Below are 21,902 nucleotides of genomic sequence, written 5' to 3'. Positions count from 1 at the left end.
AGGTTGCAGGATCAAGCCCGTGTCACTTTTACTGTAAGTTCCGTGGCCTACGGAGTAGTTCCGTAGACTTTATTGCGCAGCGGAGCGAAGCGGAGCTAGCAATATACTGGACGGGTTTTCACCTTCTCGACTCTGATTGGTCAATATTTAGTCTGTGCTTTGTTCACGTATCTGGCTTTTCATTGGTCCTCAATTCATCCGGGACATTATTGGCCGCTTGCTCGCTTACTAATTTAGATAGTAATTAAAGGTCATATGATTAGATCACTACGCACGTCTTTGGCAGGTCTTTGGCCTGGCACTAACTAGTCAACTATAGTATTTATTGTAGGACATTAATGTAACGCAAGCCCCACTACATCACTCTTAACGTGCACCAAGTAATATACGCAAAAGTATCGATACTACACTCTTAGTAAAAACAGCTCAACGTATTAGTAAACCTTCGGGGTTAAGGGTCCTATAAGTCCTGGGGTTAGTTATCGGAGTAGCTAGTGGATCGTGGATGAAAGTGGCACTATACTAAGTACTAGTACTCTGGAGTCTGTACCCTTGTTACCCGCTGAAAAATCGTAACAATTTACTTAGGCTTGGCAACCTTATGCCCAGAATGCCGAGAGACTCGGCTTCATCCATTATAGGCCGAGATTTTTACGCGAGCCCTCGGCTGCAATACTTTAGACCCTTCTCTATCTAAATGAGATTACATGCCAAGGATCACTGCTACCAATTACTGAAATAGGCTTACATATCCCAAAATATTATACCGGTTCATGTAATTCCGTTTAGTGGTATTAATATAATCAAGTAGGGGTAATGTTCCTACCGAGTTTTCTTGAAAGTATTGAACGTCTTTGCAGGAACTATGGTTGCTCTGAGATGCCTGTGGGGCCAATCGACCATGATTATGTAAATCCTGTACGTTGTCCTGACTGTCGTCTTGTTAAGACGATTTTCTTTCTTTCTTTCTTTTTTGTCTCGTCTTCTCTTTTCTTTATATTGTTTAATAGCATATTCCGATGATAGAAGGTTTGGACCCGGATATCGGTACCGATTCAGTGTCATGACCCGCCACCCTTGCGGCTTTTGCCGCCTTTGCGGTGCAGATCGGGCTACTCTAGTCAAAGCGAGGTCGGTTAAACTTGTGGTGGGGTCCGTATAATCTTTCTGCCATGCGAACAACACTACTACAAGCCGCATGATAATATTAGCTGCTGATACAAGCAGCGGTGCTCTTGCTGCAGGGGCCCCGGAAAGTCCATTCCTAGTCTTTTCGCCCTCCGTACTCACATTCGGGGCCAGCGTGATGCGATCGGAATAGATCTTGGTCTCGAGCAATATGGTAAATGGAAAGCGCCAATTTTAAGCCATTCTCTCGATCTTCTCAACGAGAGTCAGATAGTTACCTAGCTCTTGTTTGAAAAGTAACTCGTCCCATAACGCAGGAAGTAAAGTACGTTGCAAGCGCTATCGGTTCATCCCTGCTAGGCCCACACGTACTTTATCAGCCTTTCACCCTTTGTCCATGTAACAATCACTGGATCCCATCGCCGCCGTTAGATGGGCTTGCATTCGGAACAATCTGTGCGATTCACTCTCATACACCTGCCAGATTTATGGGGCCGCTATGCACAAGTCATTCAGGGTAGCCGGTTCTGTTTGGGTAACAGAATAATATTTCGTTAGCAGTTTGGCAGATGATCATGTTTACGTATCTTGTCATTGATCACAGACGATCTGTTCTGACTGTCCGATATTGTCTTCCTTCGAGTATAAGGGCGAGCTCACCTATGTCTGAAGTATTGAACTCAAGCCTCTTTACTGAGTGTATAGTAGTATTAGTCTTATTATCACTCGAGAGGTGAAAGGCTATATTTTGCAAGAGACTTGCGGGCTTTTAGTCGAGGGGCTATAGATTCACATGCGGCACAATATTAAGCAACGAAATGAAGACATTTAACCATCTGGGGCTGATTCTTTGTTTGCTAAACGCTCTTTTTAGATCTTGGTAATCCTTACAACTTGTCTAGATGCGATATTGAAGCGTCGCAATTAATTTTCTATTAATCTCGTCAATTTGCTTCCATTGAGCAACAAAAGTCTTATAGGCCGGCGTGTTTTATGATAAGGCTAAGACAGTATCTATAAGTAACATGCTAGATAACAATAACTCTTGAAAAAAGGAGGTCTCTTAATGGATGACCGCAGGTGGCGGTAAGGGACCTCGTGCCCTCCGTGTCCCCACGAACACCACTGCGGTTGTCGCTCTTATTGCCTGGTCAGTCGTCCTAGCGAGGTATCTGCGAACCCGTGTGGCCCTTTCCGATGCCCAATCACCCGATTTCAGTGTGTCGATGAGCACTTCCTTGAAGGTGTCTTCTGACATGTTCCTAACGCGAAGTTCACAGCGCCAAGTGATTATGTTGCTTTCATGATCAATGTATGTTGGGATCAGCGCCATATACCGTCCCAGAAGAATGACCCCGTCACCGTTTGGAATACTATATCTGACTAGTTCAACTTCGTGTCGCAGCAATTCCTTGCAACTCATTGTGATGGCCCTGTGGCTGGCCACAAAATCACACTTGGCGAATATAATGTCCCTTGGAAACCAGAACCGGGTCAACAGGTAGATAGGTTCGGTGTTCGTGTGGGACAAAGGTTGCAAGTCCGTTAGACGAAATACTGCGGACGGGGAATGAGATACACGAGAGTAGCAAATGTCGTCTTCATTGCGCGTTCGAAATGTTCCACATACCCACACCATCATGTTCTCTACTGCCAACTGAAGACCCCTCGTTACTGACAGAATGACTCGGTCAGGTTGGGGGAGAATGAATATGCATTCCCCTGATATACGTTGCACTGTGCACAGGATCAGATATTGATACCAAGCAGCTATGTCACTAGTTAACTCACTGTATATATTGTATGCAGGCATTAGCTCGTCGGGATCCAAGAGGTCTCTGGCCACTTTGGTCAAGAGCTTCATCAGATAAATCAAACCATCACCGCCCGACTGTGCAAGTCGCGCTCGACAAGTTGCCACATTAACACAATCTTCATATCTCATCAATGTCACTTCCTGAAGCGGGCGGGCATTCTCTCTAACGTAAGATGGGAATTCCCACATATGAGTGGTCCTTTTGTACCTCTGCCTCTCTCTCTCTGTAGGGCTTCGCGTGTCTCTCCCTGTAGGACGTCTCCTGTCTCTCTCTCTTGGGCGCCTAAAATGGGCTAGGTCTTTGAAAATGTTATTTTCTTCCGAATGAAGCAGACAGTAACCGGAAACGATAAAAAAGGGCAGTGATGAGAAAGATGATGAATTACCTGTTTCATGATTGAGCAGGATTTTCCTTAGAACAGTCGGCCTCTCTATGCAGGGTCCCATAAGATGCACCCATGCAGATTGTGGAGGAAGTCCTAGTCTGTCGATTTCCTTCACAATCTCATGCATTCCTTCCTTAAACTGTGTCGTCAGAAGCTGAGTCAGGTGGAAATCCTCGGGCTCTATTTCATCGTTTTTACCTGCTTCGAAGATTGGCCTAGCCTCTTCAAAGGCTACCCTAGTCCTTGTAGGTCTCAAGGATCTCTGGGACATGATTCATAAGAAAGGCTATCGCACCAGTTTTCGTTCTTGTAAGGTATGTTGGAGAATAGGAAATGAGAAGTAGTCAGTATTAGTCCAGGGTTAAAGCAAGATAATTACCACGGAATAGTAGACAGCAATCTGTAAAGCAGGAGTCATGAGAAGAATATATAGCCAAGCGTTTCAACATGCTAACTTATGTTCATTATTCTTTATGGAAGTTGCCTTTCTACACCAGGGTTCACCGAATAACTATATGTTATATTCCGGCTGGAATTGTACATCACATAAATTTTCGATTGCTCTTTTATATCCTACTGCTACGTTCCTCATTCTTGGACCGGACTATTCCCCCATTACCTCGTAAAAATGTGAGTATAATAAAAGGAAGCGGCGATATAGGGAAATCCCCACGGAGCATACCTAGGCTGATTGTCCAACAATCAATCTCGTCGATAATCTCCCAAACCATGAGAGACATGCTGAAGCGAACAACCATTACCCCTCTCGACAAGGGCCATTCCATGTAGTCTTTGTTACGGCTTACATGATTACATCCTACTGACTATATTCCGGATTCTTAGTTCATAGGCCTACAACACATTGATGTATGATACGTATCTATACTGTCTACAGTTTTCTATAGAAAATATTATATTTGATATTATAATTATATCACTTGTTAATACTAACGCCAACCCTTCGATGACCCTAAAATTGCAGTGTGCGGCTCTATTGTTAAGTCACCCGAATGCCATAAGTTATTTCAATCATCCTTAGTGATTGGTTGGAGGAGACCCAGTAACTTGGGACGTACTACAGTACTACCTAAAGATTGCAACGTATCCTATGCGGCTCGCTGGATATCAAATACAAGCATACATACAAGGAAAGAGAGTAATTTCCATGATTATAGACAAACTGTTGCGGTTAATGAACTAGCGTTGGATACAACATATTGCTATACCCATACTGTCTACAGTTTTCTATAAGAAATGTTATACTTAATATTTCTATAACCGTATCACTTATTAAAACTCTTAATTAAAGAAAAGATATATATTAATTTAAATAATATATTTTGATATAAAAGTTTTATTTATTTTGTTTCTATCTTTGCCCCAATTATCCTTCTATAAGCCGTTATCCCATGACCAACAACCACCCTCTTCGGAGCATATGATGGATCCAAGATGACTTATCGTCACCGATATCACGGGCTACCCAGATCCCCTCAAGAAGCTTAAGAGCATGAAGGTTGACAGGCAATCGATTTACAGGATACAAAGCGCGTAAGTCGGTGCCGAACATCGGCTCTTAGTTTGTTATCTTCCCTCCTCAACTCTGAGCCAGCTGTAAGAATTGGGAGATACTGAAAATTCAAATAGTTCGAGGACGCTGGAATTTGGAGGAGGTGATTGACCGTTTCCAAAGCATAACGATGGATTAACAGTTCCAGACCAGTCTCTTCAAGACATGGGTTCGTAAAAGTATCATTCCATCCGCAGATTCGATAGAGCAGAATCAATCCGTGCTTTCTTAGTGACTCGTACAGAAGCGTCAGGGTAGGCTCGGTTGATGGCGCGTTCCATAGATACAACTATTTTTCTAGCAGTGCCTCTCGGGTGAAGGATCGACGTCCTGAATAGAGGAGCTATCGACAGTACCGGCCCAGGTTTCCCAGGATGAAGATTAGGTCTGTACAAGATCCGTACATCGGATGACGCCAATGGCCAATTTGGTGCACGGCCAAGGATAGACCTGGTGTATCTTGCTCTTGCTGTTCGTCTGGATGTACGAAGCACGAACATCCCATATCCCAGTACAGATATATGTCCAGACAAAGTCTAAATAATGGGTTAAGATTCCACGGATGCGATGTATTCTCGAGCATTTTATTGATCAATGTGCGTGCGGCAAACAGATGCCATTTCCCAAAATCAGTCATATTATGATCAGCTCCGTGCAACAACGCCAGTAGCAACGCAGTAAGCATCGACAGTAATGGTCGCGTCTTCCCAGTCCCTATTTCCTTTCGAAACGATGCCAGAGCTTTCCCCCTCTCCTCGAGAGCGGTGCGTGCCACTTCTGCAGAGTAATACTGCTCAGGCGAGGCGCCGAAGAGCAAATTAAACCGCGACGGACGCAGCGCAAGCATACCGGGAAAGTCTCGTCGCAATTGACCCGCCTTGCTTTACACTCTCGGCATCCTAGCCTGCTTTTCAACCTTCGCCTCGGCGCGGTCGGCTGTTCTAGCGAGTTGTCATGGAATCCTTCTTGCGTTGCTGGAGACAAGCATTTGACCGGTTCAAAACGTACGCGGAAGGACGACATTGTTGTAGTCGCTAGGTCTCATCTCCGGTCTAGCTGCTTGCAGTGTGGCTTGCAGGACAGCGTCTGTGGCGAAGAGAATGAATCATTACTGCAAAAGTGGTCGGGATCCGAAGCTACTCGTCTTAGCGGCTCACAATCGTGTTTCATGAGAGATATAGTCAAAGAGAAAATGTATGTTCTAAAACTCCCTTCACTAACATGGACAAACCTCACCATGCACTTCTATCTCCATAAGGCACTACACAAGCCAGGAATGAATAACATCCTGAGCAGCCTCCCACAACCACGCATCATGCAATTTAGCCGAATGATCAAAGCCATGCTCACCATCTCTAACAACAAGCCGGAACCGCAAGCTACTATCAAGCTCATCAATCTTGTTCTTCAGCATATAGCTCCCCTCAACAGGAACAACCGAATCATCCCGTCCATGCAGCACCAAGACTCCTCCCCTTGGGAACCTAGCACCTGCGTCAAGTCTCTCAAGCGGATAAAGCTCAACAGCATCACCCGGGAAGAACTGCCCGAAGAGTCCATGTTGACACACTGAAAACATCAATTGAGTTCTCTCCGCATCCGTAGGTGCTGAAACGACAACCTTCTGATTAGTGGCTTCCTCTCTTTCACGAAATTTCCTAATATGACGCGCGAGGGTGTCTTGCGGTAATACGGGCGTCGAAAACACGACCTTTTCCATCTGGTTGGTAAAGTAAGGGGATTTGATATCGACTAGAGGATAGACTGCATTGACGGCACGGATCTGCTCAGGATGACTCAATCCCATTTGGATGCTCAGGTAGCCTCCCGCGCTATCCCCAGCCGTGAGGATGCGGTCGAGGTCTGGTTGTATGGTGCCGTGGGTGTGCTTGCTCAGGAACTGTGGAAGGGATTTGTGCATCCAGTTCCAATGATCTTCAACATCTTCCAGTATCTCAAAGATTGTGGCTTCGGGGAGTAGTCGATAATTTGGAGATACAATGACGGCGGAGTACTCCTTGGAGAGCTCAAGGTACCAAGGGTTGAAGAAAGGTGCAAAAAGACTGTAGCCGGCGATGAGGCCACCACCATGGTATCGCAGAAGGATAGGACAAGTGACGGTGTCCTGTGTCTTCTCAAAGCGTGGGGTTAGGGCCTTGGGGTAAAGAATATCTGTTGTGATTTCGTGTCCGTGTACGGTTTTGTAGGTCGTGGTGAGTATTGTGAAGTCGGAAAAGCGTGACATATCACTTGAGTTTAAACTGATTGCTTCCATTATGATTTTGGGACAGGCCTGACGGATCAATATGTATACGACGATTTCTCAATTAGTTAGTGGCACTTACCACTTGAATATGGAAAAATAACCTCAATGTTCGATGGATTGATAAAGCTAGGGAACGTCGAAGAACTCCTTTGAAGGTCACAATTAACATCATTTAAACTTCTCCTAGCTTCCTCAGGGCAACATCTAGACCTCGCATTCTGTACCAAATAGGAAGCTCTAGTGGGTTCGCACATCAACGCCACTGGTTCCAGAAAAACCCACCTTTCAGTTTCACGGTTGGTCAACCAGTCCTTAAAATACTTCAACAAGTTAGTATGATCATGAATCACACACGCTTGTAACTGGGAAATTCCAAATTGCAACACCGCAAAGAATGTAAGTTCGTGCTGTAGTACTTATCCGATAAACAAAGGGTACAATTTTATTCTACCATTCAGGATTTAGAAGGATCTAAGTGGCTGCGACTATCTGCTATAAATATGCAAGCACTCTTTTATGTAGCTATACAGTACGGTTAACATTTGGGAAGCAGCAATTCCTTGTTTTTTTTCTCTCCAAATTAATAGGTTGAATAGTTCATAGCCTAAAGAGCATCTTGACTCTGGGTAAATACAGATGACCAAGCTTAGAAGTGCAAGGTATGTATAAGTACGCGCCAGCAAATTATCGATAAGTAAGATCAGGGTCTCTCTTGAACAAGAAATCAGTATCTTCCGAGAACTTCCGCCCTTTCAGGCATTCAGGTAGAAAGTTCGTTTCCTTTCCTTTAGAAAATACATGAGGCGTAGTAAATTCTTCAACCATCGTTTTGGTTTTTGGACTAATAGGGAGAAGTTGATATGGAATAGGCGCATTAGCAGCTCCAGGTTCTTTCAGACAAGCAAAAGCATTATTCAAGCCTCTGTATGAGCGAGTGCTCTTCTTCGATAGGCACATCATAATTACCAGTTGTACCAGCGAGGCTTGTGCATCTTGTATGTCCAGCTTCTCAAGCACGGAGTATACCGAAGTCGCATAGGTTTGCAAGACGTTGTTAGCAAGTCCGATGTCTTCCGATGTTGCTACAACAAGACGACGCGCGATGAACAGTGGATTTTCCCCAGACTTCAGCATTCTCGCCAGGTAGTACAGTGCAGCATCGGCGTCACTGCCTCGGATTGACTTGTGGAAGGCCGAGATAGTGTCGTAATGCTGGTCTCCCGACCGGTCGTAGTTTAGATGCATCGTGAGAGAATTTCTCAATCTTTCCCCGGTCATCCCGTCTCGCTTAGATAGGTCGCACGCTATCTCCAGGAGATTCAGCGACAATCTACAATCACCATCGGCGAAGTTTGACAGGTATTCAAGGAGTTCATCGTCGAGGAGATGGGAGTGTAAGCCCTGTTCTTCAACCACTCTATGAAGCATCTTCCGTACGTCCGCGTCTTTCGGTTTGGTGAGGGTGTACACTGCACATTTGTAAACGAGGCCATGACGTATTGTTAAAGATGGATTCTCTGTTGTAGCTCCAATCAGAACAATGCGACCGGTTTTGATAGCGTCAAGGAGTATGTCTTGCTGTGGCTTTGTTATGCGGTGTATCTCGTCGCAAAACACAATAGACGGCCTTAGCCCTTTGTCCGGATCCTTGAATGCCTTTTCAATGATATTTTTGTACTCTGTGACTGTCGTGATCGTGCTACCAATTTCATAGAATCTTCTTCTCGAGACATCTCCAATGATGCGGGCGATTGTGGTTTTTCCAGTTCCCGAGCTCCCCCAGAATATCATATTGGGAATCTTATCCTCATGAACAAACTGACGGATTGTTCCATTAGGCCCGATAAGGTGGTTCTGGCCCACAATATCGTCAAAGGATCCAGGGCGAACTCGCTCTGCCAATGGTGCATTGTCTGGCTTGAGTCGTTTTCTAGTATGTTCCGTCCTGGTATCTCGTTTCTCTTCTTCGCAGCTTTGTTGTTGGTCGAACACTCTCTTCGTGCTCTCTGTAACCAGTGGTCTTGCAATCGGTATAGTGTGATGAATTCGGTCGGGACGTTCTTTATCATCAACAGCACTGTTGGATGTGACCTCGAGGGGACGATCGCATCCCGGATTTGGCCCACTAGATAACAAGCTAGAGGATGACACATTTTCACAGAACGCCTCGCACCCCGAATCGAGGTGGCGATTGATTTCTGACAAAAGCACGGTCTTTTGGCATATCGGACATTCAACCATTTTTGAGTATTCTTCACGCTTTCGCACCTTTTTCTCCGTGTGAGCGTTCAGCCCGTCCAGATAGCACCCGAGGCATAACAACACGAGAGAATAGGAGTAAAGTTCAACCATGATACAATGTAACTCACCGGATGGCTAAGATTCCCGATTGCTCACATTTCATTCCAGTATCAAAGACCCACTTGCTCGCATTCTGTCCAAATATGGAAGGTCAAGTGGGGCCTGGTGGACATAAGAAATGCCAAGAACTGCTTCATCCACGATACTGATGGCTGAACTCTCTATAGTTGTATGGAGTACTTCCACAATTGAACTCGATTTCACTGGCTCGGGACAATATAATCCCCCTGGTAAGCCGCGTCACTGTCGGATACGAAAGAAGAAGGTAATAACCGGTGTGCTAAATGGAAGAGACCAGAACCCTACGCGGTGATTTGCAGATACAGGTTAGAAAAGGGTATATATCTGCCTTTGCCGTCTGTACATAACAAGTATAGGTGACAGACCAGGACTTAATATACAACTCAGTTTCACTCATTTTATTTCAAGATGGACCAACACCAAGCACCAGTGATTCAGGAACTATCGAGGCTCATCCCATCCCTTTCGGTGTATACAGTATCAAACCCGCAATTCGAGCATTATCGTATGACCTATAACCGTGCCCTCACGCACCAACCCCTAGCTATTGTCCGCCCCCAGACAGAGGAAGAAGTCTCACAAGTAGTCCAAGCATGCTCGAACCAACGTATCCCCCTCGCCATCCGCTCCGGGGGCCACGATTTCTTCGGTCGCTCCCTCGTCGCCGGCGGGATCGTCATCGACATGCGAGCGATGGATTCTATCATCATCTCCCCGGATAGGACCAGTGCACGCGTGGGCGGCGGAGTCATTGCAGGAACACTACAACAGTATCTAGCCGCTCACCAACTATTCACACCAACGGGCCAATCGAAGACCGTCGGCTACGTTTCCTGGGCCTGTGGCGGCGGATATGGATTCTATGTCGGGACATATGGATTCGGTGTGGATCAGATCCTCGGCGCAAGAGTGGTCTTAGCGAGCGGGGCTATCATCGACACCGACGATGACCAAGAGCTACTCTGGGCTCTGCGGGGAGCAGGGGCTGGCAACTTTGGTGTCATAGTTGAGCTGAGGGTGAAGGTGTATCCAGCACCGAAGCTGTATGCGGGCTACTTAGCGTTTCCGCTTCATGAAGCGGCTACAGTATTGGAAGAATTTGAGACAGTTGCTGCACACGGGCTTCCTGACGAGTTTAGTGGCGATGGTATTGTTGCGCATCCGGATATGTTGCAGGGAGTTGTTTCTGAGCCTTGTTTTACATTCTTCTGGTGTTGGACTGCTGTGGATGGGGACTTGGAGCCGGCGAGGATCTTTCTTCGGAGGATGATGGGCTTGGGTACAGTTCTGGCGAATACTGTTGAAGAGAGTCAGTTTGATATCCCGACCAGCTTATGATATGAGTGTTACGGCTAACCTTCTACTAGCCACTGCGGCAGCTTATGGTGTCGGGGATTCAGCGTCTGCTACCTTCTTCTGCAGTAGAAACATTCGAGGACTGAATCCCGAGATCGGAGCAATCTTTTCAGGTCATCCCCCAATACAGCCACTATCAGCAGTCATCATCCATAACAATCATGGCAAGGGCGTACGGAAGGAGATACCTAATGGTTTCAGTGCCTGTTTTCCCAATAGATTCCCGCATGTCATCCTCGGGCTCCATGGAGGAACACATTCCAATGCAGAGGTTGGCTCTGATACTATTACAGAGGCCTCTAGTTGGGCAAAACAGCTGAGAAGAGAGATTGAAGAACGTGAGCTTGCGTTGGACGGGGGATTTCCGAGCTTCTTCCCGCCAGAACAGATCGACGTGGAGCAGTTCTTTGGTGTTCAAGCTACAGATAGGTTACGACGCTTGAAAGGCAGACTTGATGCGGATAATGTTTTTAGTGGTGGCATGGTTAAATGTTTATGATTTTCGCAAGACCACACATTTTAACCTATGCAAGACCATGCTATGTATAGCTCACTTTAATAACTGTGACTCCCCTCTCTAATGATCAAAATGAGTGATGTCGGAAATCGTTTTCCACGATGAGTCACTTCCAATGGCTCTGTCAGATATGCCCAGAAAAGTCTAAAACACCAGATATAAAGAACCCCGCTCAGCACTGATCAACTACATACCCCAACCAACACAACTATCATATCAAACTCAAGTAAACCACCCAACGCACCAGCCCAAAATGCCCAATATCAAATTCTTCTACACCCCAGATGCCTGCTCCATCATCCCTCACATCCTCCTCCATGAAACAAGGACTACCTTCGAACCCATCCGAATCGAAATGGAAGGATCCGACGAAAGCTTCCCTGAAAGCTTCCGCAAAATCAACCCTAAAAGTCGCGTCCCCGTCATCGTCGTCGACAACGAGGTCATCACTGAAGTCCCGGCAGTCTCAACGATTATCTCCAGCCTAGCACCAGAAGCACACCTCCTGGGTCGAACTCCAATTGAGACGGTCCGGGTTCACGAGTGGATGAATTATGTAGCGGGAACCGTGCATGCCGGAGGTATTAGCCATTTCTTTAGGCCGGGGCGGTGGACTGTTTCAACTGAGGAGAAGGATTTGGAGATGATCAAGAGGAGAGGGTTGGAGATTATGCGGAATTGTTTTGTGTTGATCGAGGAGAAGTTGGTTGGGGAGTATGCGGTTGGGGAGGGATTTACTGCTGCTGATGTGTTCTTGTATTTTGCGTATCGGATTGGGGTCAGGGCGGAGATTGAAATGCCGGTATATGCTAAGTTTACTGAGCTTGCGCGGAGGGTTGAGGGGAGGGAGTCGGTGCAGACTGTGTTGGGCAGTGAGAAGATTCATTCTATCTTTTGACTCCGATAGAGTTAGAGAGGTCTGCATATGCGTACAATTACTCGTTATTGCCCCAGTACATATCTTTTGCTCCTGGTGGTGTAACATCACGTCCCTGATCCATCATACAGGTCTGATGAAAAGCTCCTCATGAACCGAAAACAAGATATTTTAATCTTAAAATCGCCTAGGAGCATCAACCAACACGTCAACAGCACATCCAGCCAGAAACCCTTCATCAACCAGTGTCTGAACATACTCCATCCAATGTTGACAGTTACGCGCCTAGCACTCGTTTCTCAGCAAGCACTCTTCAATACTGAGACAGGAAACACATACATCCTTCCCAGAAGGCTCCCGACTAGGACCAGGCGGCTTCACAACCGTGGCAACAGACTCTAAACGATCTCTAACCGTAGTATCGCACGACATCTTGCCATCGCCCACGGTATCAGCGACATAACGCTCTTCGACATCCACAAGTGGCATTATCTGGTACTTTCGGTCTTCGGTGGCGAAGTCATAGTTGCGCTTGAACTCAAGGAGGAACCCCGTTGCTGTTGTGCCGGTTACATGGATTATTTTGCCCTGTTGGCCGGTGCTGTTGAGGGTTGGGATGAAGATGGACCAGTGGGCGGGGCGGGGCCCGTTAGAGAAGAGGACGAGGTAGATCGGTCGGGGCATATCTTAACTACTTGGCATTTACGCTCCTGGCGAAGTAGGAAGAAGCTCTTGTGGATGTGCAGAAATGGTTGATGGCAGTCTGGTAGGCCATGTGATGACACTTGCCCCGCTTTCTTTAGAAATAAGAAATGATTCTTTGGTATTCACGTCCAAATTAACAATTAAACTATACATTACTTCTGTATAATGAACACCCTATGAAAACAACACCCAGAAATAATGTGCAAGATGCAAATATGAACAATATACAAAAATCTACCAGTCCGCCGCCGGGATAGGCGCATAAAATCCGAACCGGTTCTCAGGATCGTACTTCCGTTTCAAGGCAGACAGCTTGCTCTGTCTCCAAGGCTCATATCCATACATAGACTCCAGCGGTTCATCGCCAGATGCGTAGTTCACATACACGTGCTTCTCAGGCTCGCCGCTTCCCTCGTGGAGGATATCGCGGATGCGGTCACCGAAGGCTTCGGCTGCTGGCCGGTCCGTCTCCTTCTCGAAGATAATAACAGAAGAGACGAGAATTGTGTCCTCACGGTGAGCATAAGCGGTGGAGGCGGGATCGACCGCTTGGACACCTTGGTTGGAGTACCCCTCGAGCATGATGGTCGAATGTTCGAAGTCGGGGTGGGCAACGGTTTCCTCAGCAAAGGCATTGAATGCGCGGCGCAGTGCCTCCAAGTTGTAGGTCTTCAGGTTGAGAGGGAATCGGACAATTTGGGGACCTTCGTCGCCCTTGTCGCAAGCCCGCGATCCGATGTTGAACTCTGTCCACTTAGAAATGTCGACGTACGGGCCGGAGTGTGTTACAGTCTTCTCAGGGGCAAAGTTGAGCAAAGACCTCGATACAGTTGCATCCAAGGTTTCGACGCCCTCCTGCAGGACGAAGATGTCGATTATGGGCTAGCGATCAATGATTAGTCTCATGAGCATCTGCGGTAGGGGTATGGTGACTTACGTTGACAGGATCAATTTCTGCGTCGCGGGAAATGGTAGCCCAGTACATCACATCAACGCGCTGTCCATTCCATCCTAGGATATTAAGGTATTGGAAGAGAAGCTCCAGCTTGTCCTGGGTGTAGGTATGCTTGACAAAGGACCATACGCCATTGTTCGGGACATCATAGATCTTCTGGGTGACAGAGGTCACAATGCCAAAGTTGTGGCCAGCGCCCTGCATCGCCCAGAATAGGTCGGACTCGGGTCCGTCTCGCGTCACGGTCCGAATCTTACCATCAGCAGTCACAACTTCCAAGGAAACAAAGTTGTCTGCGATGAGGCCGTGGCGTCCTTGCAGGTACCCATGGCCACCACCGAGAGCCGGTCCTAGGAATCCAGTGCAGTCACAGACACCGGTCACTTTTAATATGATTAGCGTGTGGCCGCAATAACGCAATTGTTCATATTAGAACTCACCTGTCTGTTTACCGGCAGCCCATAAGGACTCGATAACCTGATGCGAGAGGATACCACCACCGAAGGTAGCTGTGTCGTCCGAGATGTCAACGGTGTTGAGCTTGTGCATCCAAATCTCAATTCCCTGGTGGACATTTTCCAGGGTTTCGATGTTTCCATGGCCACCGTTGATGGCAATGAAAGGTACATCGTGCTTGGTGGCATATTTCACCTAGTTCCAATCAGCATACAACGATGCCCACGACATCGGAAAGATACCCACCGTCTCAGCAACATCCCACTTGTTCGCAACCTCCACAACAACACTAATATTCGGCTTGCCCCACTGCGACCACCGCGCAGTCGCATTATTGAACAGATCACTTCCGGGGAAGTAAATGCTAGCACCACTTGACAGCTTCCCACCAAGCTCGGAGCCAATGTTGGCATCAGATTGTTGAGCGTGACATTCCCTAAGGAGTGTCGCGCAGAGAAGGCTGGACGCCCAAAACTTGAGTGACCTCATAACCATATTGACGATATGTGGCAAAGCCCGTGTCGTGTCGTGTCGTGTCGTGTTGATGCTCAAACAAAAAAGTCTCGAGGCTCGTGGAGCGCGCCATCTTTATAATTCGGCGCGCTGTGCCTGGAATGTAAGTTCAATTGTAGCTCCTCCTGCATGCGGATAGGCCAATCCGAGTTCAAAAATATGCACATCCCTTGCTGCGTCAATCGTGCACTATTACATATAGCACGGCATGTCAACTGAGTCAATGCTGGCTGTCTTCGGTCAATGTTTGTGTAGGAATTGTTTCCGTTGTTGTGATGATGTCTCGTGGCATGATAAACAGTCTTCACAGGCGGATTCAATCGCCGCAGCTGAAATCTCACTCGTAAGACTCTCTTGGCAATCATTTACTCCCTTGTTTTCATTTACTCTTGAGAGTTCAAAACAACGGAAGCCACAGGACGCCTCCCCCTTCCTTCGGAATGCATCTTCAACAACAAAGCTTATAACTCGGGTTCTACAAACTATTTCATGAAATCGATGACTAAATGTTTTGACCCCCTTGTAAGAATTGACTTTCGGGATCTGTCCTTTGTACTGTACAATTCCAATTCATAAAACTTTGCGGAGAGGAGGGAGAACGGCCCCTTCCGCATTCCTGGCATAAAAGGGATGGCTGGGGTACTTCATCCTCTCCCCGAATTCATCAACAACTTATATTTACTACAGAAAACTGGATTCTTACTTCCGATTACTGTGAGCAGCTTATAACTCGCAATTGGGAGTTGAGGATCGTCATTGGAATAACAAAACTTGGCACAGGATATTTTTGTTGGATGCGAACTGAAGGTTACCAAATGTATTTGTCAATTTCTTAGAAAGGTCTTTGACATTGTTTCTATAATTATTGCACCCACATGCCCTGTCATCGGCTCCACTTTCGAGTAAATCTAATGTTGTTATTGGAGTAGGGTGCGGTAGGTAGGACTCGAGTGTTATCTAGAAGCGGCTTTTGAACCACAAGCCTGACACTCGAGCGGAGGCTTTCCTGAGCAGAATCAACACTTCATTCCCTTCCTCAAGCCTCTTTTCGGCGCGTGAGAGTGGTGTTAGACCCTTTACATCGCGACGATTCGGGTCAGCACCTTGAGCAAGAAGAGCTTTAACCACCTTGCTCAACTGGTCACCAGACCATGCAGGATCCCATTCATCCTCAGATTCACCTTTGTACTCCACCAACCAACCAACATTGAAAGGCTCCACTGCATAGGAAAGCGGTGTCCTACCATCAGCATCTATGCAGTCCGGCTCTGCGCCCTTCGCCAGGAACATTTGGACCAGTGCGGCACGTTTCACCATTGCCGCGTAGAATATGGGTGTCCTCCCAGATTCATCGCGGATGTCGACTCTCGCACCCTGTTCAAGAAGGAGCTGAACGCCAGCCTCGTACATTTCTACTTTCTCTGGGGAGTGCACCAAATAGATGGCGGATAATAGAGCCCAGAACAGGGGGGTGCGACCCAAGTTATCTTGGCTGTTGACATCCACGCCATTTGTTTCAAGAAGCAACGGCACCATTGTTGAACCGATACCATCATGGCAAATATCCCATTCGATATTAACCGCCCCGGATAAGGGAGTTCGACCGTGGCGGTCCCTACTGTTTGGATTAACGCCTCTTGCCAGAAGCATCCGCGCAGTTGACGGCTCGTTATGAATAATAGCTGCATGTATTGCTGACCATTCCATGCGGCCGTTATGAATCTCAGGGTTTGCCCCATATGTATCGAGAAGGATCTCGATGGCATCCTCCCTACCCATCCGAACAGCCAGCCAAAGCGCGGTGTAGCCATTCGCGTCCTTGCCGTCGACATCGACACCATCTATCTCAAGCAGTATTTTCAATATGGTAGTATACCCCCTCCATGCGGCACCGTGAAGTCCACTTTGAGCATCTGCGACTTTCTGGTCCCGAGTCAACCCCTCCCTCGCCAGGAGAAAGCGAACCATGGGTTCATCCCCACCTCCTAGGTCGCTCTCTGCAGCAAAATGAAGTAGGCCTTGACCCTTCGCATTGATATACTCCTGACCAGGAATCCTCTCTAGAAGCAATGTGAGCAGGTGCTTGTTTGCACGCTGTGAAGCGATGGACATCGCAGTTTCACCGTATCTATTCTCAACGTCCAATCTTGCACCTCGCTCCACAAGGAGCTCCGCCACCCCATTGTGCCATTTTGCAGCATGCATCAGCGGAGTATCGCCCCCTTCATCCTGATGGTCTAAATTGGAGACTTTGTCAATCAACAGTGTGAATATGCCCATGTTGTGGTTTCGTGCTGCAGACGTCAAAGGCGTATAATAATCAGTGTAATGGTCCGGGTCAGCACCCGCTTCCAGAAGAAGCTTGACCATCTCCTCATTGTCGGCTTCTATTGCAGTAATCAGAGGTGTGTGGCACGACCTGTTCTCCTTGTCATTTCCATGGGGCGCTGCGAACATTGGTGGGATATGGTCCGCCAGGTCCGTCGTCTCTATATCACCGCCGGCTTCGAGGATGACCTTGGCTACTTCTTTGTGGTCCTTTGCCACTGCATGATGGAGGGGAGTCCGCCCCGCTCTGTCTTTGGGGTCGATGGGAACTCCTTGCTCGAGGAGAAACCGGACAATTTCTCTAAAACCTTGCTTGGATGCAAGTAGGAGGACAGTTTCACCTGTCGTGGTCTTCAAGTCAACGGATCCCCCTTCATCTTGTGGTGACAGAGTTCTTGTTGTATCTAACTGCCCCAAATATGCATCCAGCTCGTGTAAGAGATCCCGACAGCGTTTGTGAATATCGTCTAGTCTCTGCTTCTCTTGATCCCCAACAGGATGACCGGAATCCTCATCTTCAGTCTCGCACAGCTGATCAGACAGTCGCTTGGCACTATCAACCTGTCAGCTGCCTGCAGCTGAATTACCTTAACTTGATTCGCAGTCGTTGGACTCAACTCACTCGTTCAAAATACCTTTGTACTGGTCTGGCACATCCGTATACTGTTTCTGTACTGTAGCAGCCAGTTCCAGAATGACATCGAGGTCCTGCGCGCTGTAGTCGGAGCGCATTGTGGCATTTTTTTTCAGCCTGACAGTAACTGGAAGAATGAGGTTGGGGATTTGGCTGATATTGGGGGCGAAGCTACGCTGCTTACGTGGTATAAGGCAACAGTCCAGGTGACTAGCTAGGTTGTTTAAAAAGTATTGACACCCATGAATAGTTCCGAAGAAGGACATGTAGAAGCTAATTAGGTTAACCACTATTCAGTGGGGGGAAAGTGAAGTGTAAACTGCTAGCTAGAATGTTTACAGGTTCATCGGCCTCGGCGCGAAACTGAGATAGAACACTCAATCAAGTACTCCATACTCTCTCTACCTATCATCCACTGCAATCTGGCTAGCTAGTTAAAAAGCGTTAGTTGTTGTTCTTCCCAGCATTGCAGCCAAGAAAAACTGGGAGTCGAAGAAAAACAAAAAGAACAAGGGACTGGCCGGGTTCGAACCGGCGACCTAAAGATAGGTTGCAATATTTGGTTAACCAGTCAGGTCATTGCAATCTTCCACTCTACCACTGAGCTACAGCCCCATTGGATGATAGAGTCATTTAAACCATGGTACATGTTCAAGCAACCCAAAGTTTTATGAAGCTTTTTCTCACCCTCAAACTGGACCTTCTGAGTCATCACGTGAAGCTGAGTAAATATTTCTGTTAAATATACGTAATTAAGATGAGTAGAATCCTTGAAAAGATAGCAATTGTCTTTGGGATATAGATTTCGTTGTTGGTACGCGCGACTAATTTTCCGTGGTAGCTGTTTCGAACATATATATTTCTGCAGTTGTGCTTCCCATGGAAGGAGACTCGGTAGTATGTCTAAGCGACCACTCTTGAACAAATATGTTCGAAATAAGGCACTTACATTCTACTGTACGTTGATCAAGCCGTCAACTACTACTCAACCTGTTATATTCCCAATTTATCTTTTGATCCAAAGGCCTATGGTTCGAACCGTGGTGAATATACAACCTCGGTGAGTTGGGGTAGCGAACTACATATATTTCTACTATAGTGAAAGTCACTTGACATAAACTTCTTCAGAATCATGGTCTAAAGTCTAGTGATATATACGCACATCGAGACAAAGAACCGTTGAGATGAGGAGAATATGCAGCCTGAGCAATACGGGATAGCTTTTCCGCTCGCGATTTTGTTATTTTTTCCGGCTTATCTATATCAGCGGAGCTGGAGACCAACTGTATTAGGAAGAAACCGAAACCGCCAAAAAAAGCCCAGAACAAACAGACAAGGAAATGAAGAGACAATGTTTCAGTGAACCGTTTGGTCATAGATCATCGCTGTCGTCATCATAACTTGGAACCCATGAGAAACTAAGACATTGGAAACAGACGGTCGCTAAGAAATCACTTTTTTCAAAAAATCATCCTTTCATCATTTCTATCACATCATTATGCCCCTCTATTAACGCACCTGTGGTATTCGGTTCAGGTGCTACGTTGCTTTTATTACCGGATTTCATAGAAATCATTAATTATTTACGATCGTCAGGTTGACCTTGGCCATCCGCCGGGGTCTTGGACTTGAGGTTCCAGAGAGCGTTCACAGTCGACAGGGCGCACAGAACGGCTGTGTCGATGTCAGTCTCGACCTAGCAAAGTGAAAAGGGTGATAAAAATAACGAACCAATAACGCAGTTCATTTCATAGTATCCGACCTTCTCGGTCAGATATCCAGACAAAATAGGACCAATGAATGCCCCCGAGGTCCAGCTCATGCTCGCAAGAGACAGCGCTCGCGAGTACCCGCCATTAGGGCCAAAAATGCCGGGATGTCTGGCTTCAATTTCGTCGACGGTCACTAATGCAAGGGAGGGCAGAGTTAGCGAATGCGAAACAGGTCCAATGAAATTTGACGCGGCACACCTGTAGCTTCAATACTTCCTGCGCCATTGAGTAAACACGAGAAAGTTCCCACTGCAGTTACGCAGACGGCATAGACGATTTGTCCTGTGTTGCCACCGTTCACGCCGGGGAACCGATCGTCGCCGGGCATACCCAGCACCCACATTATGGGCGTCAGGATGGCGAAACCTGCTGCGGTTGGATACCGTGTGCCATAGCGATCTTTCAACCAACCACAGAGCGGGCTCATAATTATTCCAGGACCTTGTAAAGCGGCGAAAAGTAACCCGGACATCATACTACCCCAGTCGAATACGTCCCGAACATGAAGAGGGATGGTGGTATCAAAGCTGGAAATCAAGACAGCGAATACAAAATAGCTCATGGCACCGCAGACAAATTGACGGTGTCGGAAGAGATATGTATAAAAGTGCCACCCCGTCTTTTCCTCGACAATGCTAATGTTGTCTGGTAGGAGGGGATCGTTCTCGGGGTCCTGATCGTCGCCACGCGGCGTGCCTGTTGGTTATCTAGGTCAGAAACCAGACATATACTCAATCAAATCGTCTGTAGGCACTCACCTGGTTGCGTCCTCGGTCGCTCGATCATCAACACGCGGAGCACAATATCCACCACGATTATGGCAAAGGCACTCGACCATGCCAACCAGTATCCACCTATCTCGAACAGTATGCCAGCAGCCATGGGTCCTCCGGACGTACCCACAGCCACGACAAGGGAGATCACCCCGTAAGTCTTGCCCAGATTGTCCTGCTTAACATTGTCCGCGATCGTCGCGTATCCCACTGTCCAGATGAATGCGCTCGCAACTGCTTGAATGAAACGACCGAAGAACAAGGTAAAAGCTATTATTGCAACCGTTAGACATTACTCCGCAACCACACGGAGCAGATGCTCTACATTCGAATCAAAGGAATCGCACATACTTGAAGTCGCCATAGCCAGAATGATTGTGGAGAATAATGCCGTAGCCAATGAGCCGAGCAGCATGATCTTCTTCGAAGACATCTGATCCGCATAGTGGCCAATAAATGGGCTGCAGATGAGCGATGTGACCGCACTTAACGCCAGCAATGCAAAACTCATGCGCTGGGTCAGGGACACATCGAGACCGAGACGGCTTTCCAGGATGTAGGGGAGGATCGGCACAATGAAGGTAGACAGGAAGACATCTGAGGGAATTGGTTCGTTAGAAACATCTGGGTTACGTCAAAGCGCGGGGACAAAAGCGATGAATACCAGTGAACAGCGCCATTGCCATGGCGCTGACAATGAATAACGACGAAGACCGCCATTTGTGGCCCCATACAGACCCTCGAGAGGTGGTGAACTGCATGGTGTAATCTCGACTATACGAGAAGTCGTAGAGAACTACCCGGGAGCAAACAGTTGACGAAGGAAGAGAAAGAAAAAAGCCATGCGGAGAAGATAAATTCTTTTATCGTATCGGTAGCCAGCAACTAACTAATCAATTCTCATTAGTCAACTCCGAGACCCACCACCCTCTGACTCATGAGTAATATTCGTAGTTAGATGACCTTCGGCTGAGGCCAGCGGCTGCATATACGGCCGATCCTGAATACCACGGCCATGCAGTTCGTCCTAGCCATGTGTGGTGTATAGGTCAATTGCAGTTCAATTCAAGAAAGCTGAGTGGATCAACAATACTCCCTAAGCATGTTCCCTGCGGCAGTGTCCCAAAGCGGAGGTAAAAGAGGCCATACTGGCCTGTGACTGGATGCTTGACTCGGCGGGTCGCCCAGATCGACAGCTTCTTGGGGGTCCACACCGTCATTTCAAGGTTTTAAGAGGACAAGATTGTGAAAGCAACTTATCCCTTGCAGTGATATTCCGACTCGTTGAACAATTAATCTCAGTCCAAGCTTTCTCTGGTATCCGCCAAGACAAATCAAAATGTACTACAAAGTGGTATCTAGAGATAGAATGCGACAATGAGGTATATGAAGTACGGATAGGTGGTTCTAGAAAATCTCGAGGTTGCACCTTCACCTAGGGCTTGGAACGTCACGATCCAGGCACGGG

General features: G+C 47.2%; 10 protein-coding genes and 1 non-coding gene across 11 annotated transcripts; 3 read left to right on the top strand and 8 right to left on the bottom strand.

Annotated features, from left to right (window-relative positions):
- Positions 1 to 1,446: 1,446 nt before the first annotated feature.
- On the top strand, positions 1,447 to 2,556 carry F9C07_2284722 (uncharacterized protein; the record flags this gene model as incomplete). Its single annotated transcript, XM_071510717.1, has 3 exons — positions 1,447 to 1,980; positions 2,209 to 2,346; positions 2,516 to 2,556. The coding sequence occupies exons 1-3, from the start codon at positions 1,947 to 1,949 to the stop codon at positions 2,554 to 2,556; spliced, it is 213 nt and encodes a 70-aa protein (XP_071364373.1). The 5' UTR covers positions 1,447 to 1,946.
- Positions 2,557 to 4,732: 2,176 nt separating this feature from the next.
- F9C07_2203888 (uncharacterized protein) lies at positions 4,733 to 5,923 on the bottom strand (the record flags this gene model as incomplete). Its single annotated transcript, XM_071509573.1, has 5 exons — positions 4,733 to 4,831; positions 4,875 to 5,159; positions 5,188 to 5,189; positions 5,252 to 5,690; positions 5,750 to 5,923. 5 exons carry the CDS (start codon positions 5,921 to 5,923, stop codon positions 4,733 to 4,735), a joined length of 999 nt encoding a protein of 332 aa, XP_071364372.1.
- Positions 5,924 to 6,161: 238 nt separating this feature from the next.
- On the bottom strand, positions 6,162 to 7,283 carry F9C07_2284721 (Alpha/Beta hydrolase protein; the record flags this gene model as incomplete). Its single annotated transcript, XM_041286328.2, has 1 exon — positions 6,162 to 7,283. Exon 1 carries the CDS (start codon positions 7,173 to 7,175, stop codon positions 6,162 to 6,164), a length of 1,014 nt encoding a protein of 337 aa, XP_041147511.1. The 5' UTR covers positions 7,176 to 7,283.
- A 556-nt stretch (positions 7,284 to 7,839) lies between these two features.
- Positions 7,840 to 9,407, bottom strand: F9C07_2284720 (putative werner helicase interacting protein; the record flags this gene model as incomplete). The annotated part of the gene is made up of 1 exon (XM_041286336.2): positions 7,840 to 9,407. One exon carries the CDS (start codon positions 9,405 to 9,407, stop codon positions 7,851 to 7,853), a length of 1,557 nt encoding a protein of 518 aa, XP_041147510.1. The 3' UTR covers positions 7,840 to 7,850.
- A 549-nt stretch (positions 9,408 to 9,956) lies between these two features.
- On the top strand, positions 9,957 to 11,403 carry F9C07_6398 (putative oxidoreductase; the record flags this gene model as incomplete). Its single annotated transcript, XM_041292806.1, has 2 exons — positions 9,957 to 10,857; positions 10,916 to 11,403. 2 exons carry the CDS (start codon positions 9,957 to 9,959, stop codon positions 11,401 to 11,403), a joined length of 1,389 nt encoding a protein of 462 aa, XP_041147509.1.
- A 271-nt stretch (positions 11,404 to 11,674) lies between these two features.
- Positions 11,675 to 12,319, top strand: F9C07_6399 (putative glutathione S-transferase GST-6.0; the record flags this gene model as incomplete). The annotated part of the gene is made up of 1 exon (XM_041286335.1): positions 11,675 to 12,319. The coding sequence occupies one exon, from the start codon at positions 11,675 to 11,677 to the stop codon at positions 12,317 to 12,319; it is 645 nt and encodes a 214-aa protein (XP_041147508.1).
- A 156-nt stretch (positions 12,320 to 12,475) lies between these two features.
- Positions 12,476 to 12,982, bottom strand: F9C07_2233981 (uncharacterized protein; the record flags this gene model as incomplete). The annotated part of the gene is made up of 2 exons (XM_041286330.1): positions 12,476 to 12,583; positions 12,638 to 12,982. The coding sequence occupies 2 exons, from the start codon at positions 12,980 to 12,982 to the stop codon at positions 12,476 to 12,478; spliced, it is 453 nt and encodes a 150-aa protein (XP_041147507.1).
- A 127-nt stretch (positions 12,983 to 13,109) lies between these two features.
- On the bottom strand, positions 13,110 to 15,022 carry F9C07_1642487 (FAD-dependent oxygenase). The gene is made up of 4 exons (XM_041292791.2): positions 14,661 to 15,022; positions 14,399 to 14,609; positions 13,941 to 14,341; positions 13,110 to 13,885 (listed from the first exon to the last, which is right to left on the bottom strand). Exons 1-4 carry the CDS (start codon positions 14,907 to 14,909, stop codon positions 13,238 to 13,240), a joined length of 1,509 nt encoding a protein of 502 aa, XP_041147506.1. The 5' UTR covers positions 14,910 to 15,022; the 3' UTR covers positions 13,110 to 13,237.
- Positions 15,023 to 15,583: 561 nt separating this feature from the next.
- Positions 15,584 to 18,401, bottom strand: F9C07_2284718 (ankyrin repeat-containing domain protein). The gene is made up of 2 exons (XM_041292790.2): positions 17,878 to 18,401; positions 15,584 to 17,808 (listed from the first exon to the last, which is right to left on the bottom strand). The coding sequence occupies exons 1-2, from the start codon at positions 18,153 to 18,155 to the stop codon at positions 15,885 to 15,887; spliced, it is 2,202 nt and encodes a 733-aa protein (XP_041147505.2). The 5' UTR covers positions 18,156 to 18,401; the 3' UTR covers positions 15,584 to 15,884.
- Positions 18,401 to 18,504, bottom strand: F9C07_t182. The gene has a single exon. It is a non-coding gene; the product is annotated as a tRNA-Cys (tRNA).
- A 198-nt stretch (positions 18,505 to 18,702) lies between these two features.
- Positions 18,703 to 21,302, bottom strand: F9C07_2284717 (MFS multidrug transporter). Its single transcript, XM_041292789.2, has 6 exons — positions 21,099 to 21,302; positions 20,786 to 21,031; positions 20,420 to 20,704; positions 19,860 to 20,357; positions 19,621 to 19,794; positions 18,703 to 19,563 (listed from the first exon to the last, which is right to left on the bottom strand). The coding sequence occupies exons 1-6, from the start codon at positions 21,193 to 21,195 to the stop codon at positions 19,469 to 19,471; spliced, it is 1,395 nt and encodes a 464-aa protein (XP_041147504.1). The 5' UTR covers positions 21,196 to 21,302; the 3' UTR covers positions 18,703 to 19,468.
- Between the last annotated feature and the right edge of the window lie 600 nt (positions 21,303 to 21,902).

The sequence above is a fragment of the Aspergillus flavus genome, chromosome 5 (assembly GCF_009017415.1).
Source record: "Aspergillus flavus chromosome 5, complete sequence".
NCBI classification, from domain to species: domain Eukaryota; kingdom Fungi; phylum Ascomycota; class Eurotiomycetes; order Eurotiales; family Aspergillaceae; genus Aspergillus; species Aspergillus flavus.
Note: the sequence above shows the minus strand (reverse complement) of the source record. Positions and strands in the feature narration are given on the sequence as shown.

Excerpts from the sequence above, each read along its gene's own strand:
- F9C07_1642487 (XM_041292791.2), bottom strand. The coding sequence starts at position 14,909 with ATGGTTATGAGGTCACTCAAGTTTTGGGCGTCCAGCCTTCTCTGCGCG. Across the intron at positions 14,342-14,398 it reads GGCTGCCGGTAAACAGACAG|TGACCGGTGTCTGTGACTGC; the intron begins GTGAGTTCTAAT and ends TCATATTAAAAG. Across the intron at positions 13,886-13,940 it reads CAGAAATTGATCCTGTCAAC|CCCATAATCGACATCTTCGT; the intron begins GTAAGTCACCAT and ends ATTGATCGCTAG.
- F9C07_2284718 (XM_041292790.2), bottom strand. The coding sequence starts at position 18,155 with ATGTCCTTCTTCGGAACTATTCATGGGTGTCAATACTTTTTAAACAAC. Across the intron at positions 17,809-17,877 it reads TACAAAGGTATTTTGAACGA|TGCCAAGCGACTGTCTGATC; the intron begins GTGAGTTGAGTC and ends ACAGGTTGATAG.
- F9C07_2284717 (XM_041292789.2), bottom strand. The coding sequence starts at position 21,195 with ATGCAGTTCACCACCTCTCGAGGGTCTGTATGGGGCCACAAATGGCGG. Across the intron at positions 19,795-19,859 it reads AGGAAGTATTGAAGCTACAG|TGACCGTCGACGAAATTGAA; the intron begins GTGTGCCGCGTC and ends CCCTTGCATTAG. Across the intron at positions 19,564-19,620 it reads TGAAATGAACTGCGTTATTG|CCGTTCTGTGCGCCCTGTCG; the intron begins GTTCGTTATTTT and ends ACATCGACACAG.